The sequence below is a fragment of the Talpa europaea genome (assembly GCF_964194135.1).
Source record: "Talpa europaea genome assembly, chromosome: 7".
NCBI lineage: Eukaryota > Metazoa > Chordata > Mammalia > Eulipotyphla > Talpidae > Talpa > Talpa europaea.
In genome coordinates, this window is record NC_140074.1 from 54,648,449 (window position 1) to 54,664,712 (window position 16,264).

Genomic DNA, 16,264 nt, shown 5'->3' on the forward strand with positions numbered 1-16,264 from the left:
AAAGTAGAGCATGTCAGTTCTAAAAAACTAGACTTGATCAGAGATTTGAAAAATAGAAAAAGTATTATGCATGCCTTCTATTGTAGAAAATCCTGTAATCATTTCCATTCACAACCATAATCACAAATTACCTCTAAAAATAAAGGTATTTTATATCTAAGAGATGGTGGCTTTAATGTTTTTTTTTTCTTTTATAGCAACTCCGCTCCAATATCCGAGAAATGGAGAAGCTTTGTTTGAAAGTCCGAAAGGATGACTTAGGACTTCTGAAGAGAATGATAGATCCTGTTAAGGCAGAAGCATCAGCAGCAACAGCAGAATTTCTCCAACTCCATTTGGAATCTGTAGAAGAACTTAAGAAGCAATTTAATGATGAACAAACTTTGTTACAGCCTTCTTTAACCAGATCCATGACTGTTGGTGGTAATGTATTATTCTGTCTTACTCTTGATCATGGTGATTAATTAAATAAAGCTAAGCTCCTTGTATAGATACTGCAGATGACATATAAATCTCAGGGGTTCACTTCCTATTCCAGTATGTTGAATTCTTGGGCCCTGAGTATGCCTGAAAGTTACATACCATGAAAGTTTGCAGGATAAAAACTGTGTGACTATGCATATAGAGTACAGGTTTCAGGTGCCTATTTGTCTATATAATGAGCATAAATTTTTAAAGCTTTTTTTAAGGTAAATGTCGTCTTTGTCTGCAGAGTACTTCTCCCTCAACTCCAGGTAATATAGACTTGATTCTTTCTTAGGCATTTTGGTTTTCACCAGGGTTGTTAGCTCTATCTCCATGCTCAGTTTTTGAAATTTAAATAACAACATAAAAAAATATGTTTTGGGAGTCATGCCATCAGCTTTTATGAAGTGATAGTCCAAGAGACAATCCTATGAATTTGCCTTTATGTTTTTTTCAAAGATGTCATTGATAATAGTTGATTATATTATGTGAATAACTTTATAAGGAATCCTGAAAATAATTGCTGGTTTAATGCATAGTAGTACTTCAAAGCAATTGATTTTTTTTTTTTTAATCTTAGAAGTGTTGTGTGGCATAACTGATAAAGTTTCTTTCTCTACTTGAGTTGTTTACTAGAAAACTTAAGTCTAAATTTACTAGAAATTAAAATTTTTAAATATTATGGCTTTATGTTTTTCCTTTTGGTCTTAAAGGTTTATTTTTGATTTTTGCCATTTATTTACTTTTTTTCTGGCTTAGGCTCTTAGAATGATCCTTGGTGCAGCATTAAAGCTTTCTCTTTTGCCTGCTCCTCCTCCCAAGCACAGAAATCTTAAATACCATTTTTTTCTTATTTTTTATTTGCATGCAAATGAGGGTATTTTTAAGTATGGTTCCCTGTGATACACTTGCCAAAGCAAATTGTCACTGACGAAGTCATTGTGTGTACATATAAATCTCTCATCTACCTGTCTCTTATCTACCTACCTGTCTCCTTTATAGCAGTGTAGAGAAAATGTTTACATTCTGTCCTGTAATTTCTGCTATAAATGTTTTTTCCCCACCACCATTCCTGTGTCCTCTTGTCCTTTTCTCTCCCCACCCTCCTTAACCTCAGAGCCCTCAGGATGTTTATTGATATCAAGTAGTTTTTAAAAGTGTTTTATGCTATCAGATGTGAGCTATATGTGCTGCTGTGTGAGTGTCCAGTATTTGTTTTTATTGTTCTGAATTACTTTGCTTTACTTAATTCACTCAAATTCCCTCCATGTTGTTGAAAATGGCTGCATTTCAACCTTTCTCATGGCAATATTACACTGTATAGTGTATATGTACCACATCTTTTTGATGCAGTCATCTGTCAAAGGAGATTTAGGCTGCTTCTCTCTTCTAGATAGTGTGAATAATGTTGTTGAGAATATGGTGGAACATATGGATTTTTGTTGATGTGTTCAGATTCTGTGGATATATGCCCAAAAGTGGGATTGCCAGGTTGTATGGTATTTCCATTTTTATTTTTTTAAGGTAAGTCCAGATTGTTTTCTATAATATTTACACCAGTTCATATTCCCACCAATAATGTAATAGGGTTCCTTTTTTCTCTGTATCCTCTCAAGCACTTGTTGTTGGAGGTCTTTTTAATATTTGCCATTCTCACAGGTGTGAATATCTCATTGTAGTTTTAATCTGCCTTTCTCTTATTAGAAGTGATGATGAACACTTTTTCTTATGTCTTTTGGCCTTCTGGATGTCTTCTTTGGTGAATTGTTTATAGTTGCTGTCCATTTGTTAATGGGGTTATTTTTATTTTTTTTTTAATAGAGGCATGCTTTATTTATTTATTTGTTTGTTTGTTTTTGTTTATACAAGCACTGGGTACAGTCAGAAGCGCGGGAGGGTGAGAGAATTCACCAGAGCCAGAGCAGGGAGAAGAGCAGGCAGAAGGACCGAAGTACACTGCTGAGGGGAGCAGCGGGCGGCAGGAGAGGTCTGCGCGCCATGTGGGACCCTCCTCTGGTGGCCGGGGAGCAGCTGGGGATCGAACCGGCGTCGCGGAGGCCACAGGCAGCCTCACAACCCAGCGCCCAACTGCTGCGCCACCGGGGAGGCCCAATGGGGTTATTTTTTTATTGTAGAAGTGTGTGAGCTTTTTTATATATCTTGCATGTTAATTCCTTATCATTTATATATTATATAAATACTTTCTCTCATTCTCTACTTAATCATCTTGTATTTTCCTTTGCTGCTTAGAAGCTTTTTAATTTGAGGGTTATCCCAATTGTTTATTTTTGGTTTTAATTCCCTTACCATAAGGGTTAAGTCACCAAAATATCTTTATTGTTGATATCATGGAACATAGCACCACTATTTTCTTCAATGTATTTTATTGTTGCAGGCTTGTATATAATTTGTTAATCCATTTGGAATTTACTTTTGTGTAAAGCATTTGCAAGTAACCCAACTTCATTCTTTTATGTGTTGTTTTCTAGCTTTCCCAGTACCATTGTTAGGACACCCAGTGTTGGCATGTGCCCAAGTGCATGGCTGTAGTGGGCTCTGCACTGCAGCCACTGCTGCATCTTGTGGGTGGTACTACCCTGTTGTCACTTTATTTTTTTTTAAAGATTTATTTATTTATGCATACAAGAACTGGGGTGCAGGCCAGAGGTATGGGGAGTGAAAGGACTCACCAGATACAGAGTGGGGAGCAGAACAGGCAGATCCACCAAAATACACTGCTGAGGGGAGCAGGAAGTGAGACAGGAGAGGTCTGCTATGCCATGTGGGTCCCCTCCCTAGCAGAGGATCAAACCCGTGCCGCAATGCCTGCGGATAGCTTCATAGTGCTGAGACTTCAACCCCTTGCACCACCAGGGAGGCTCCCCACCTGTTGTCGCTTTAAAGGGAGTTCACATGAAGTTTTTCCTAGCCCTTTATATTGGGCCGATGTTCCCAGCATGTGCAGTGGTAGTCAGTTTTTCCTACAGGGCTTTTTGGGCTTTGTTTTACATCCATTTTGTGTGTTTGGTAGGAGGTTTACTTAGTGTCTTACCACCATCCTCCTGGACTCTCATCTTGTTAACATTTCATAAATCTAAGTTGCCTTAAATCTTTATGGAAAAGATAGGGTATAAATAAATTACAGATTAGAATAGAATTTGAGAGATCCTATAGTTGCCCAATTTTTCTGTTTTTATTTACCCAGGATGCTCCTCTACTACTTCTGTCCTACAAAACCAGGTGTTTTCAACTTATATTTTCAGTGCTGATGTTCTAGTCATTTACAGGGAAATTTAAAAAATAATGATGGAAAAAGCATTTAGGCCACCATCCAGAGTTTCTGGGTAATCTTGCTTTATTGTATCCATAGTACTTTGTACATAGCACATGGTGCTTGACACATAGTGGATCATTAATGTTTTACAAATATGAATGAATGCATCTTTTCCAAATCAATTTGGTAATTTCAGATGTGCTGTAATCACTCCACTCTGTGTGTAAATACCCATAAAATGTTTTGGGGAAGAGGAAATGCAAATACTCAGCAGTTTTAGAGCTGCTGTTTACATTATTTTGTTCATATAGTTACCACTATATTGATGAGACTGAATGCTGTTCTTTTTATTTGGTGCAAACTGACACTTCATGTGGATGTACGGAGAAAGTGGCCTTTTCATTTATAGTTCCATGTTATTCTAGGGGCCATCCTATCTACCCAGACTTTGTGACACTTGTCAAGGCAGTAATAACAGTGAAGATAAGCTGAATTTTCTGGAAAGAATCTCTAGCATCATTGGGCCTCCCTGATGGTGCAGTGGATGAGCACCGCGCTGTGAAGCTGTCTGCAGCCTCTGCAGTGCTGGTTCGATTTCTCGCCGGCCAGGGAGAACCCCACATGGCACAGCAGACCTCTGCCCTGCCCGCTGCTCCCCTCAGCAGTGTCTTCGGTCCATCTGCCTGTTCTGTTCCCCACTCTGGCTCTGGTGAATTCTCTCACCCTCCTGTGTTTCTGACCTATACCCCAGTTCTTGTATAAAAAAAAATAAATCTTTTAAAAAAAAAAAGAATCTCTAGCATCACTCTTTTGCTATTTAGCCTTGAATTGCCCATCATCACTAGTACCCTAGCAAACAAAAAATTTGTGTTCTGAGAGTTTTATTACAATATTGTGATATCTAATACTTGCTTTTTAAAATTGTGTTTCCACCAACAGAACAGTTTGGGCTCAGCTAACTTGGGTTTATATATCTTCAGGGGCGGGGGCTATAAGGTTATTAGAAGGAGGCAGTTACCCATTCTGCTGGCAGTTTTCTCTGTAAGAAGCTGACTGCTATGACAAAGATGTCAGGAAAATTTGAGGACACATGTAAAAAGGAAATAAAAATATATATCGGGTCAGAACCAGGGGATAAGGCAGAAGAAATAGCAGGTGTACTTAATTTTACAACTATTTCATCTCATACTTCTTGGCTCCTATAACACCAAATTGGCTAAAGACCTAAGCAGCTGACACCGGGAGAAAGCTACAAAATCAAATCTTTAACACTAGTGCTGATTTTTAGTAAGATAGTTATTTCATTTATAAAATCACCTACCTAAGTTACCCCTAAAACAGTGGGTATAATTTCATATTCCAGATAACATGCTGGTTAGATTGTGCTTTGACTTTGAACCTATGTGCCTAAGTATTTTTCCAAGGGTGAAAGTTTCTTCTCGGGTGCCTTAAATTCTAAAATATTTTTAGTAACAAATAATTGAGAGAATGGTAAAGAAGAACAATAAAAAGAAAGTAACTAATTTTCAAAAGACTTTAATAGTAGGATAGGCATTGGGCTTGCTCCATATGTATTTTTCTAAGCTGTGGACTTCTCTGTCGTTCTTATCCTATGCACTCTGGTCTTCCCTATTTTTACTTTAGGCATTCATTATAGTAGTGACAGCCTACACAGAAAAAAGTGTTTTATTTGCATAGAGGTACCTTAAAATACTTTTCTCCTTTAAAAATTCAATCTGATTCTAAATAAATTGATTGGAAACATCAGCAAAGATTCAGAAGCAGTGTTGCCAGATTTCCATGAGTGAAATCAAAATACAAAAATAGTTTTTCATTTACAGATAGAAATAACAAATGGAATAGGATGGTTTATGTTCTCTGGAGAATGAAAGAAGCTTATTAAACTTGGGGGGGGGGGAAGCTGTGATGATTTTGCTGTTTCTTTTGTACAGATTCTGAGAGTTCCTGAAGTAAATCTTCTCTGCCAATCTTGTTTGATCTGAGAAACTCCCTTCTGTCTCACTTGTGTATCTAGTTTCATTTTTAGCATATTGCTTCCCACCAAGAGAAGTGATGAGCCTACAAATTTGATTTGTGTTTAGAAAGGTATATAAAGTCATACAGAGTGAGTCAGTGCTTCTCTTCAGCTTTGTCTTTCTTACTCGCCATCCAGCACACACACTTCACCAGCACAATAGGAGCAGAATCTTATTACATTTTAAACAAATATTCACAAAAGAATAGAGAATCCAATCTTAAAACTGCTGGGAATTTCAGTCTAGAATATTGAGTTTGATGAAATATTAGATTATATCACAAGTATATACATGTGCTGAACAGTTTGTGAAACATGTAGAAGGTTTTGTGTATTATTCAGAAAATGTATTTTCTTTTAACTTTAGTTTTCATAAATGTCCTCTTTTGCAGCAAAATTAAGTTTTCTGACTTAAAAGTCATTTCATAGTGATTAGACTATTTGCATATGGATAGAATTATCTGAAAATATGTCTTGTAAAACAATGGCAACTTTGACTAATATAGACAGGATAAGAATTCTTCAGCCTTGTTTCCTGCATCTCTAATCTGTTTCAGTGTTTTGCCACCTCATGTCTGTAGCAGTATATGAAAGTTTAGAGTCAATTGATAATATGGGCTGGAATATATTATTTATGAAAGTTGTAGAAATTAAAGAGTTTCCTTTCTTAGTTATTAGTCATGCCTTGAATTGATTAGTGATGTTCAGAGTTGTAAGTTTACAGCAAGACTTTCCATGCAAGAGAATAGATCTCTTTGTCTTAAGACTCCATTTGAACTAAGATGCAGACGTAGTTTGGTTTCAAGTGAGATGTGAATGACTTAAAACATTTCTTAATTTTGACTGAGGAAAATCTTTTATGTTTGCTTAAAATGTCAAACATTTCCCATCCTTTTATTTTTCAGATCAAGAATTTATGCATGGCAATCTCTGTTTATTTTGTTATATTCCCTGTCATACTTCATTCAGATTCTCTTTAATAGTACTAAGATTATGATATAAAAAATCTTCAGGTGGATGTAGCCATTATAAAGTTTATGGATGTAGCCATTATAAAGCTTCTGTTTATGATAACAATTAGCAAAGTTATCATTATTAACCATCATATTAAAGATGCTGGAATTCTTTCTATAATCAGAATATTAATTTTGAATAAAGCAAGAATGAAAGTTCTTCTGTGTTAACTTAGGACATAGGGTAAACAACACTTTTAAGCATTTTTTAAAATCAGAGCGAGCTTTTAAAATGTTGGCTACTGGGCCTCCCCGGTGGTGCAGCGGTTGAGCACTGGGTTGCGAAGCTGCCCGCAGCCTCTGCAGCGCCAGTCGGTTCCATCCCCGGTGCTCCCCGGCTACCAGAGGAGGGTCCCACATGGCGCGCAGACCTCTCCTGCCGCCCGCTGCTCCCCTCAGCAGTGTACTTGGGTCCTTTTGCCTGCTCTGCTCCCTGCTCTGGCTCTGGTGAATTCTCTCACCCTCCCGCGCTTCTGACTGTACCCAGTGCTTGTATAAATAAATAAATAAACAAACAAACAAACAAATAAATAAATAAATCTATAAATAAATAAATAAATAAAATGTTGGATACTTGGGCTTCCCTGGTGGCACAAGGGGTTAAATTTCAGCACTGTGAAGCTATCTGCATCCACTGCAGCAAGTTCCATCCCCAGCCAGGGAGCTACCCACATGGCACAGCAGACCTCTTCTGTCTCGCCTGCTGCTCCCCTCAGCAGTGTATTTCAGTCATTCCACCTTTTCTGCTCCCTACTCTGTGTCTGGTGAATCCTCTCACCTCCCACACCTCTGGCCTACACCCCAGCTCTTGTATGCATAAAAAATCTTAAAAAAAAAAAGTTGGATATTTGCCATAATGTTGTAATATGAAACTTACTCTGTATCTGGTATTTAAGATAAAGAAATGTTTTCAGATAAATTGAAATTCAAATTTATTCTCAATTCTCAAAGCAATGGCAGCAGTAGTAATTATTTATCTAACAAGTTCACTTGATATGTAAGCGAGGCACAGTGCAAAGTAAGTATCACTTTATTTAAAAATGAGGAAAAATAAGTCAAGGAGGTCTTTGACCTTGAATCCATGGCTGAGTTAAAGAGCTAGTTAAATAACCAAACGAGGATTCTAAGTCTGGTTTCTGACTAGGCTTATGCTACTAATCAGTATGCAGAGCTGACTCCTTGGAACTGTTTTTATGGTTTGCCATAGTGTCCCCAACACTTTAGAATATTTCTTGGCAATGGAGTAGGCATTTAGTAACTATCAGTTTGATAAATGAATGATTGATAAAGTCAGTACAAGAAAATAAGAAATGCTTGAAGGTAGAGTTTGGAGCATAATTAATTCATCATTAAGGCAGTGTTTAATGAGGAAAGCCCTGTTGGGTTGAACTCAAAAGACAGTGAAGCAGTGGAGGCATGGACCAGAAAAAGGGTGACAATGTGTACAGAAAGATACAGGGCCAGAGGAGCTACTTTGATAACAAATTGTTACTAGTACTTACTTTCATAGATAAAAACCTATCACTTCCTACTTTAAACAACTTGTAAAGCTGATATTTATGACTAAAATAGTCAGAGGAGAGGTTAATGATTTAGCAAAGAAAAGTGTTAACCCTATTTCTACTGAACATTTCTTTACATTAGCCAGACAGAATAGTTCTCTTTTGGTGGTATTTCTTCTACATATACCTTGAATTATTCAGAATGAACAGATAGTATTTGTAGCCATTTTTTTGAGTTGACTTTGTAGAATAATTAAGGAAAAAATATTTGTTAACCTCAAAACAGTCTGCCTGTGGATGAATTTATTTTTGCAGAACAATCAATTTGCTTTTAGTCTGAATTTAGCTGGTAAGCATTTTGCATAGCAGTTGTTTTATGAAATTGATTCATGCTATTGACTTTCTAACAAAGCAAATAAACTCCAAATATGGGGCTGTGTTCATCCAGGAGTACTTCACACCACTGAAACTGAAGCTGATACCCAGAGTTTGACTCAGGTGTATGCCTTGCCCGAAATTCCCCGAGACCAAAATGCTGCAGAATCATGGGAAAACTTAGAAGCGGTATGTGAGAAATTTTTTTTACTTTTGGAAAAATAAAAGGCATAGAAGTGAGTAACTCCTTTCTCTTATTTTTTTAAGGACTTAATTGAACTTAGTCAACTGGTCACTGATTTCTCCGTACTAGTGATGGTAAGTGTCTGTTTTGGGCTCAGAACTGTTGGGTTAATAGGATAAAAGACTTTCATCAATCACTGGGCTTTAATTAGAACTTTAATAGAAGTTATGCTTTCTCAGACTGCTATTGAGTCATAGATGGAAGTCTGATTGTTCTCAATTTGCAGATCAGTTTAATAAATATTTATTAAACATGTATTATATAAAAATGTACAGTGTTAGATCCCTGGTATTTGTGGTCTGCTGAGGTTAGATATGGAAATAAATGAAGCCTGCTTTTTGCCTTCAAGAATTTAGAGTCAGTAAAAGTAAGCTTGGATCTAAAATATTATCAGCTCCAAGGAGATGCTTTTAATTCCAGGAGAGGGAGACAGGAGTTATGAGGTAGAAACATTAAGGATAGTGTCAAAAAATAGATAGTATTTGCTTGAGCCTTGAAAAATGAGTGAAATGTCCACAGGTGCATTTGAGAGCAGGTAAACAAGACTTACTATAGAGAAGAGTATATATGGGCTCTCAGAAATGACAAGTACCACAGTGTGTCCACAGCATAAGATACCACGGAAAAGCAAAGCAAAGAGCGTGAGGGTCAGATTATGATGGAATTGGAGGCCATACTAATTTGAACTTCATTTTGCAGACATTAAGGAGCCAATACAAATTTTTGAGCAGGTTAGAGTAATGTGATGCAGTTTGTGCTTCAGAATGATCACAGTGTGAAAAATGGGCTTTGGGGAAGGGGAGATTATAAGCAAGACAACTAGTTAGAAATTAATTGCAAGAGTTTAACTGAAAGCAATGCCAACAAGTGTAAAGGAGAGCTGAGAGTTATTTATGGGGTACACTTAGTAGAAATATGGAAGAGCCACAGCTAGGAAACATTAAGGCTTTATTTCATATAATTGGGGAACCAGAGATAAGGTTAACATAGATTAGGGAACACAAAGTAGTGTTAGTAGGGAAGATAAAATATTCTGTCATTTTTTTTAATTATTTTTATTTTTCCCTCCCAGGAATTGTGAGAAAGTTAGATATGTAGTGTACATACAGGCACAAACCTGTTTCTGTTTATACTTCTATCTAGGTTTTGTTCTTGATCAAGCCATTTGGGAGCTATACACCTGGCAAGTTCCTAGATCATAAAACCTCAAAATTGGGATTAGAAAGGATTTAAGAAGCTGGCTAATCTAATCCTCTTTCCCCAACTTCTCATATAGATCTCTAGTATGTCTTTTGCCTCTTTAACATTTACAGAGCATAATTCATACTTTAATGTTGAAGTTCCATTTGAAGACTCTAACTCTTACACATTCTTCCTTGTGGAAACTAAATGCTGACAAGTTTTGTCTGTTTTCCATATAAAAGTTGTTTTTTCCTCAACTTTTTTTTATTGAGGTAACATTGCATTACAACATTATGTAAGTTTCAGGAGTACATCATTGAGAATCAACATGTGCATATTCTGCATTAAGTTCACTGTAAACGTCAGTTCTAGTCACCCTATTCCACCTTACCATATTTCCTTCTATTACAAACCTTTGATTCTCTAATGTTTTCATTCCTTCTGGAATTCATTATTTCTAGGCTTTTCAGTACTAGCTCCTTACTTCCTTACTCTGTTTTCTAGTTTGTGGATTCTTTTTGTTGAAGTGTAATAACTAACACTGAATGCAGTAAATTATTTGAAGCATTTTCTTTTTTGACACCTCTAAGTCAGAGAAAGTAAAATGCTTGAAGTTTCTGGATTAGCTATCTGTATAGCCTGTTAATCTATTTACATGAAAAAGGAATGAAACAATAAGAATCAGAATCCCAAAGTAGCTTCAAAATTTATTCAATTATTGTAACTCATCATGTATGGTTACACAAATATATACGTTGTACACTTCAAAATATATGCGCTAATAATGCATGTAAAGTACACTTCAATAAAATTGATTTAAAAATAAGATATGTACAGCATTCTTTTCATTCAAGACAAACACATTTCCCTTCCAATGGGATAGGTATGTGAAAAGAAAATTAAGTGTTTATGTTTATTTAGCAGTTTATTATCTGATTGAGTTTTGTAAGCAGCTTCTAACATTTAACCTAAGAAAGATTCATGCAGGAGAACTTTAGATATAGCCATAGCTATATACAAATGTCCTATTTATAATAATCTGTGTCAGGACATGAAACAATGCTATCAGGCAAAAGCTCAAAGGAGAACCCCTGATTATTATTCCGGGGTGACTGTGTTCTCATGACCACATGGTCAGGGACTCACAGAAGCTCCATTTAGGCACCGAATGACTTGGGAACATAACTAGAATCACCACATCCTCTCATTACCATCACATGGACACGATAGCAACTAGACAAATTAACCATGTATTTATGGAGCATGATACCATGCTAAGTCAAATCAATGAAGAATGAAGAACAGTATAAAACAACCTGTAGGACAGTGGTGATAGTTGTACAACATTGTGAATGTACTTAATGTCGCTAAATTACAAACTTCAAAAATGGTTAAAGTTGTAAATTTTATGGTATGTATGTTTTACCACGCTAGTAGTAGAATCTACAAAGCCATTGAAAGTCCGGGTGTAATCCAGTAGATATCAATGAATTACCATCTGCTAGGCACTTTGTGGCAATTTTCTTCCATTTTTTAAAGTACACTCTTCCTATAACTAGAGCCAGCCTTACTTCTAATCCAGGGAAACTTAACTCTGAACTAGTTGCTCGACAGAACGCCACCCTTGCTGCTGGTCCCGTTTTGTCTCTGACTCTATTCCCTTTGGTTTTTAGAACTCAGTTTTACTCTGTATGCATCAATATTGAGTTGTAATGTATTATATCCAATTCCTCCATCTTTTACCTATGTGATCTTAGGCTGTTATTTGACTACAATGAGCTTTGTAAAAATCATGACAGGACTAAATGAAATGATGTCTGTTACTTCCCACCCCCTTCCTTTCCACTAACCTCAACTGCATGTCTGCTTCTTCCATTTACATGCAAGGGGAAAACAATTCTTCATTAGCTTCACTTCACATGCCCAAATTGCTTTCTATCTGACAAATACTAATTTAATGAATCACATTGTCTTCAGAATCTTAGGTGTTCTTATAACTGCTCACTAGGATTCATTTATTTTTCAGGCAGATAAAGGGATCAATGTTTCTTAAAATGAAATCCATACACACATTTTTAGAGTCTTGAGAATTCTTTTCCTTTAAAAAAAGTGTACATTACTCTAGCTTGAGAAACACTGTGCGTCCCTCATAAATGGCTTGACTCTTTGTTAAAGGGATACCGAGATCACATATGAAGCGTCAGAGCATAAAGTGTCAGGGAGTTTGAAGATTGTTGAACATGGGATGCCCAGGTAGGTGAAAACAAGCATAAGCAAATAGGAGTAAAAGAAAGGTAGAGTTGAGGCGGCTCTTTGGTGCTATTATTGTTGACTTGGTGTCCTGTGCTGGGGTCAGGCTGTGTGTGTGGTTTGGCCCAGCATTCAGAGCCAGCATTCTAGCCAAGACTAGACAAGTGGTGACCAGATTCAGCTCTGGATGGGATCTAGTTTGGCGTGCTGCTGCCAATGATGCACAGCTCTTTTTTTTTTTTTTAAAGATTTATTTATATATTTATTTATTTATACAAGCACTGGGTACAGTCAGAAGCACGGGAGGGTGAGAGAATTCACCAGAGCCAGAGCGGGGAGCAGAACAGGCAGACTGACGAAATACATTGCTGAGGGGAGCAGCTGCGGCAGGAGAGGTCTGCACACCATGTGGGACCCTCATCAGTGGCCAGGGGTCGAACCAGTGCTGCAGAGGCTGCAGGCAGCTTCGCAACCCAGCGCTCAACCACTGCGCCACCAGGGGAGGCCCGATGCACAGCACTTAACACCAGCTTGCTGCCTAACTATCACTGTCATGCCTTTGAGTCCTCCTTATTCAAGAAGCAGGACATCTGACCAGAGACTGTGCCCATCAACCTATCTCGTATATATGACATATACTTGTGGTTCTCAAAGTGTAAGAATCATGAACAGGCAGCATCAGCATCCCCCGGAACTCAATAGAAATAATGCAGATTCTCAGGCCTCATCCCATCTCGGCTGAATCAGAAAATCTAAGAGTGGGATACAGAAATCAGTGTTTTTAAGAAGTCCTCAAAGTGATTCTGGTGCCCACTCAACAGAGAACCTCTGTTGGAGTTGGAAGGAAAACTGATAAAGGACTGCTTGAGGAATTGTGTGTAGATGGCAAGATATGATAGAGAACACAGAAGTGAAGGAATACCGCGAAAGGGCTAACAGAGAAAGGTGCCCACTGGACATGTGGGGAGGGAAGCAATGTCAGTGCTGCGGATAGGAAGCAACTGGGGGGAAATGAATGGTGTTGTGTAGGCTTCATATTCCCAAACAAGATGTAACTGGCATTAGAATGAGTGTTAGTGTTATCTGCTTCACTGTAAGCAAAGAGGTCAGTTATATAAGGACAATCAGATATTTCAGAATCGAAGTTGAGTTATTTCACAATCATTGTAGAAGCTGGCATTTAGCTGGGGTCAAAGAGAGAGTCTCCTCTTTTTTTTCTGTGAATTGAAAAAGTACTCTATGTATTGATGTGATGATGGTCACGCAGGCATATACGTTTGTCAGAACTCCTCAGACTGTACCCTAAAAGTGAATGCATATCACTGTATATAAATTCTATAAAATTCTGGCTAAATAAACTTATTTTAAAATGGGAATGTGAACCTGTGGTGAGTAACGAGTTCCTGTCGCTGAAGGTATTGAGCAGAAGTTCAGGAGCCACTTCAGAACAGTAGTGGTGGAGCGTCACACATCTGAGGGGGAATCACACTAACCACCTACACACTCCTTGTAGTCAGAGCCACAGTAGCTGCTGTATCAGTGCAGGTGTTGTTTTATGTAGAATGTTTTATTAATATATTTCATCTGGAACACTGTAACTTGTGATTTTAAAGCCTATTAAAATGTACAGGTGTGAAATACAGTAAATTCATTCACTGCATATCAGAAGTGGAAAGATCTCTTGGTATATCAAACCATATTGTGTTCTTATTCCTGAAACACAGTAATTCGTATTTACAGGATCAAGGACATTTTGTTCCGAAGGCAAATTTGCCTGTATTAAATAGAATCTTCAAAGAAGTAAAGTTAGAAAGATTTTTGGTTGGTTGGTTGGTTTTGTATTTGTTTTTCTTATTGTCCGTCAGCCCCAATGTGACATGTAAAAGCCTTTTTGCATTTTTTTTCCTCCTAGAAAGTACATTCATTTGGAGAATACTATGTTTGTATGTTTGAATGAATTTTAGTGTGAGATGCTTTTCACTATAAAGGTGCCACCCTTTTATTACCTAATAATTAAGTTGCCCTCCTTTTTCTTCACGCAAGTGAATTTGTACTTTCGACATGGTTTATCAGCTGCTATTAATGAACTGCTATTAAGACTGCAAGACTGCAGTACACGGAGCCCTGATTACAGGAATTAAAATAGTGTGTATTGGCTGACTGCTGCTCCCCAGCAGGACCGCTCACTCATAATTCCTTTGCATCTAGTCTCAGCAGGAGAAGATTGACAGCATTGAAGACCATGTCAACAGTGCTGCTGTGAATGTTGAAGAGGGAACCAAAAACTTGGGGAAGGTAAGATTCTGCTCCCGCTGACAAATCAATGGTACTCTGGCTCCCAGGAATCTCTAGTATTAACCCAATTGATCTGCTCTCTTTAATGTTGAGGGAACCAGCAATTAAGGAAATAAGGAAGAAATGACACATAGGTAGTGCAAGAAATCAATGGCTGTTGTAATATTCTACTCTAAGATTCATTCTGTCGGGAGAGAAATTTTTTCAAAGAGACAGTAAACCAAAACCCACTATAAAGCATTTCATGTTACAAGAGAATGTGGGTAAAATCCAGTAGGAGCAAAAGTGACAGCACATGTGCAGTGGGACCAGCTATTTTCCATAGAATGTTGTTTTTAACACCAGGTACATAGCATGGAATGATCTCTGTCCAACATAAAAGCTTGAGGTATCTGTGGCTGCTGAACCTGTTTAAATAAGCCAGCTAGATAGTTAGTGGATTGATTGTTTTGCAAGTAAAATCAATTTGCAGCCTGCTCTTCGTACCCCTCTTTTCTCATTTCTGAGATCTGGAGCAATTGTACTACCTGTGGAATACTTTCTTCCCCCACCCTGTCATCCTCCCTCCCCCAGTACAGTCTCTAAGGTTAATTATGTACCAAGAGTTAAAGAGGCATTGCCAGGAGTAATGAGAGGAAAATGCACATCACCACAGGCAGATATTCTCAACTCAATTTCTAAATTGAATTTTTTTTTTTTTTTTACAGGCTGCAAAATACAAGCTGGCAGCTCTGCCTGTGGCAGGTGCACTCATCGGAGGAGTGGTAGGGGGTCCGATTGGCCTCCTTGCAGGCTTCAAAGTGGCAGGAATTGCAGCTGCACTTGGTGGTGGGGTGTTGGGCTTCACAGGTGGAAAATTGATACAAAGAAAGAAACAGAAAATGATGGAGAAGCTCACTTCCAGCTGTCCAGATCTCTCCAGCCAGACTGACAAAAAATGCAGTTAAAAAACCAAACTTCATTTTTAATGGCACCAACATGTCTGTCCTAAGGAGGACCTGTGCTGCTGTTGGACACTCAGTCAGCCCTTGCAACATGATTATATCAAGATAGTGGCTAGAGACACTCAAGTAGGATTGAACTGTGACGAGTGGATATATTTTGTTGTGTGCTGGGGTGTTAGAGATTGAGGATATATGATGTTTATCAGGTAAAGTTTAAAGACTGCCAGGGAGCTGATTTTCTGCCTGGAAACGTGAAGACTGACCCATAACTTTGATAAAGACGTGAGTGTGGAAATGTGGACTTGGACACCCTAAAACTAACCATATTTCTAAGAGATTACTTAGGCTTGTCAGCAAGGAAAAGAATGGGGGTGCAGGAGCCTTTCTTATCAGATAGTGAAATTCGTATTTTGTAAGGGGACAGGTGAACTGCATAATGGAGTCCATTTGGTGAACAGTTTGGTCCAGCCATATTTTCTGGTGAAGGAAATTAGTAAGAAAATGAAAAGCGAGGCCCATCTTTCAGATATCTTAATTTGTGACACTGGCTTGTTTTCTGAGCTCTTCTGCCCCTCTAAATAAAGGACACAGAACCTCAAGTGGTAGAAGATTTATTAAGCCAGTCGTTAAGGTTGCTCTGTCAGCCTGTCTCCTGATGCCTCAAAGATCCAATGTCCTTTGCCTT

At 37.9% G+C, this 16,264-nt stretch overlaps 1 protein-coding gene across 1 annotated transcript in view; it reads left to right on the plus strand.

Annotated features, from left to right (window-relative positions):
* The window catches only part of STX17 (syntaxin 17), a gene marked incomplete at its 3' end in the record, with an annotated part of 28,498 nt that extends 12,916 nt beyond the window's left edge, over positions 1–15,582 (plus strand). Inside the window, exons 3-7 of the mRNA XM_084237498.1 lie at positions 198–423; positions 8,738–8,853; positions 8,932–8,982; positions 14,549–14,635; positions 15,343–15,582. Of these exons, the coding sequence (XP_084093624.1) occupies positions 198–423; positions 8,738–8,853; positions 8,932–8,982; positions 14,549–14,635; positions 15,343–15,582 (720 nt within the window). The remainder of the gene's footprint in view (positions 1–197; positions 424–8,737; positions 8,854–8,931; positions 8,983–14,548; positions 14,636–15,342) is intronic.
* Between the last annotated feature and the right edge of the window lie 682 nt (positions 15,583–16,264).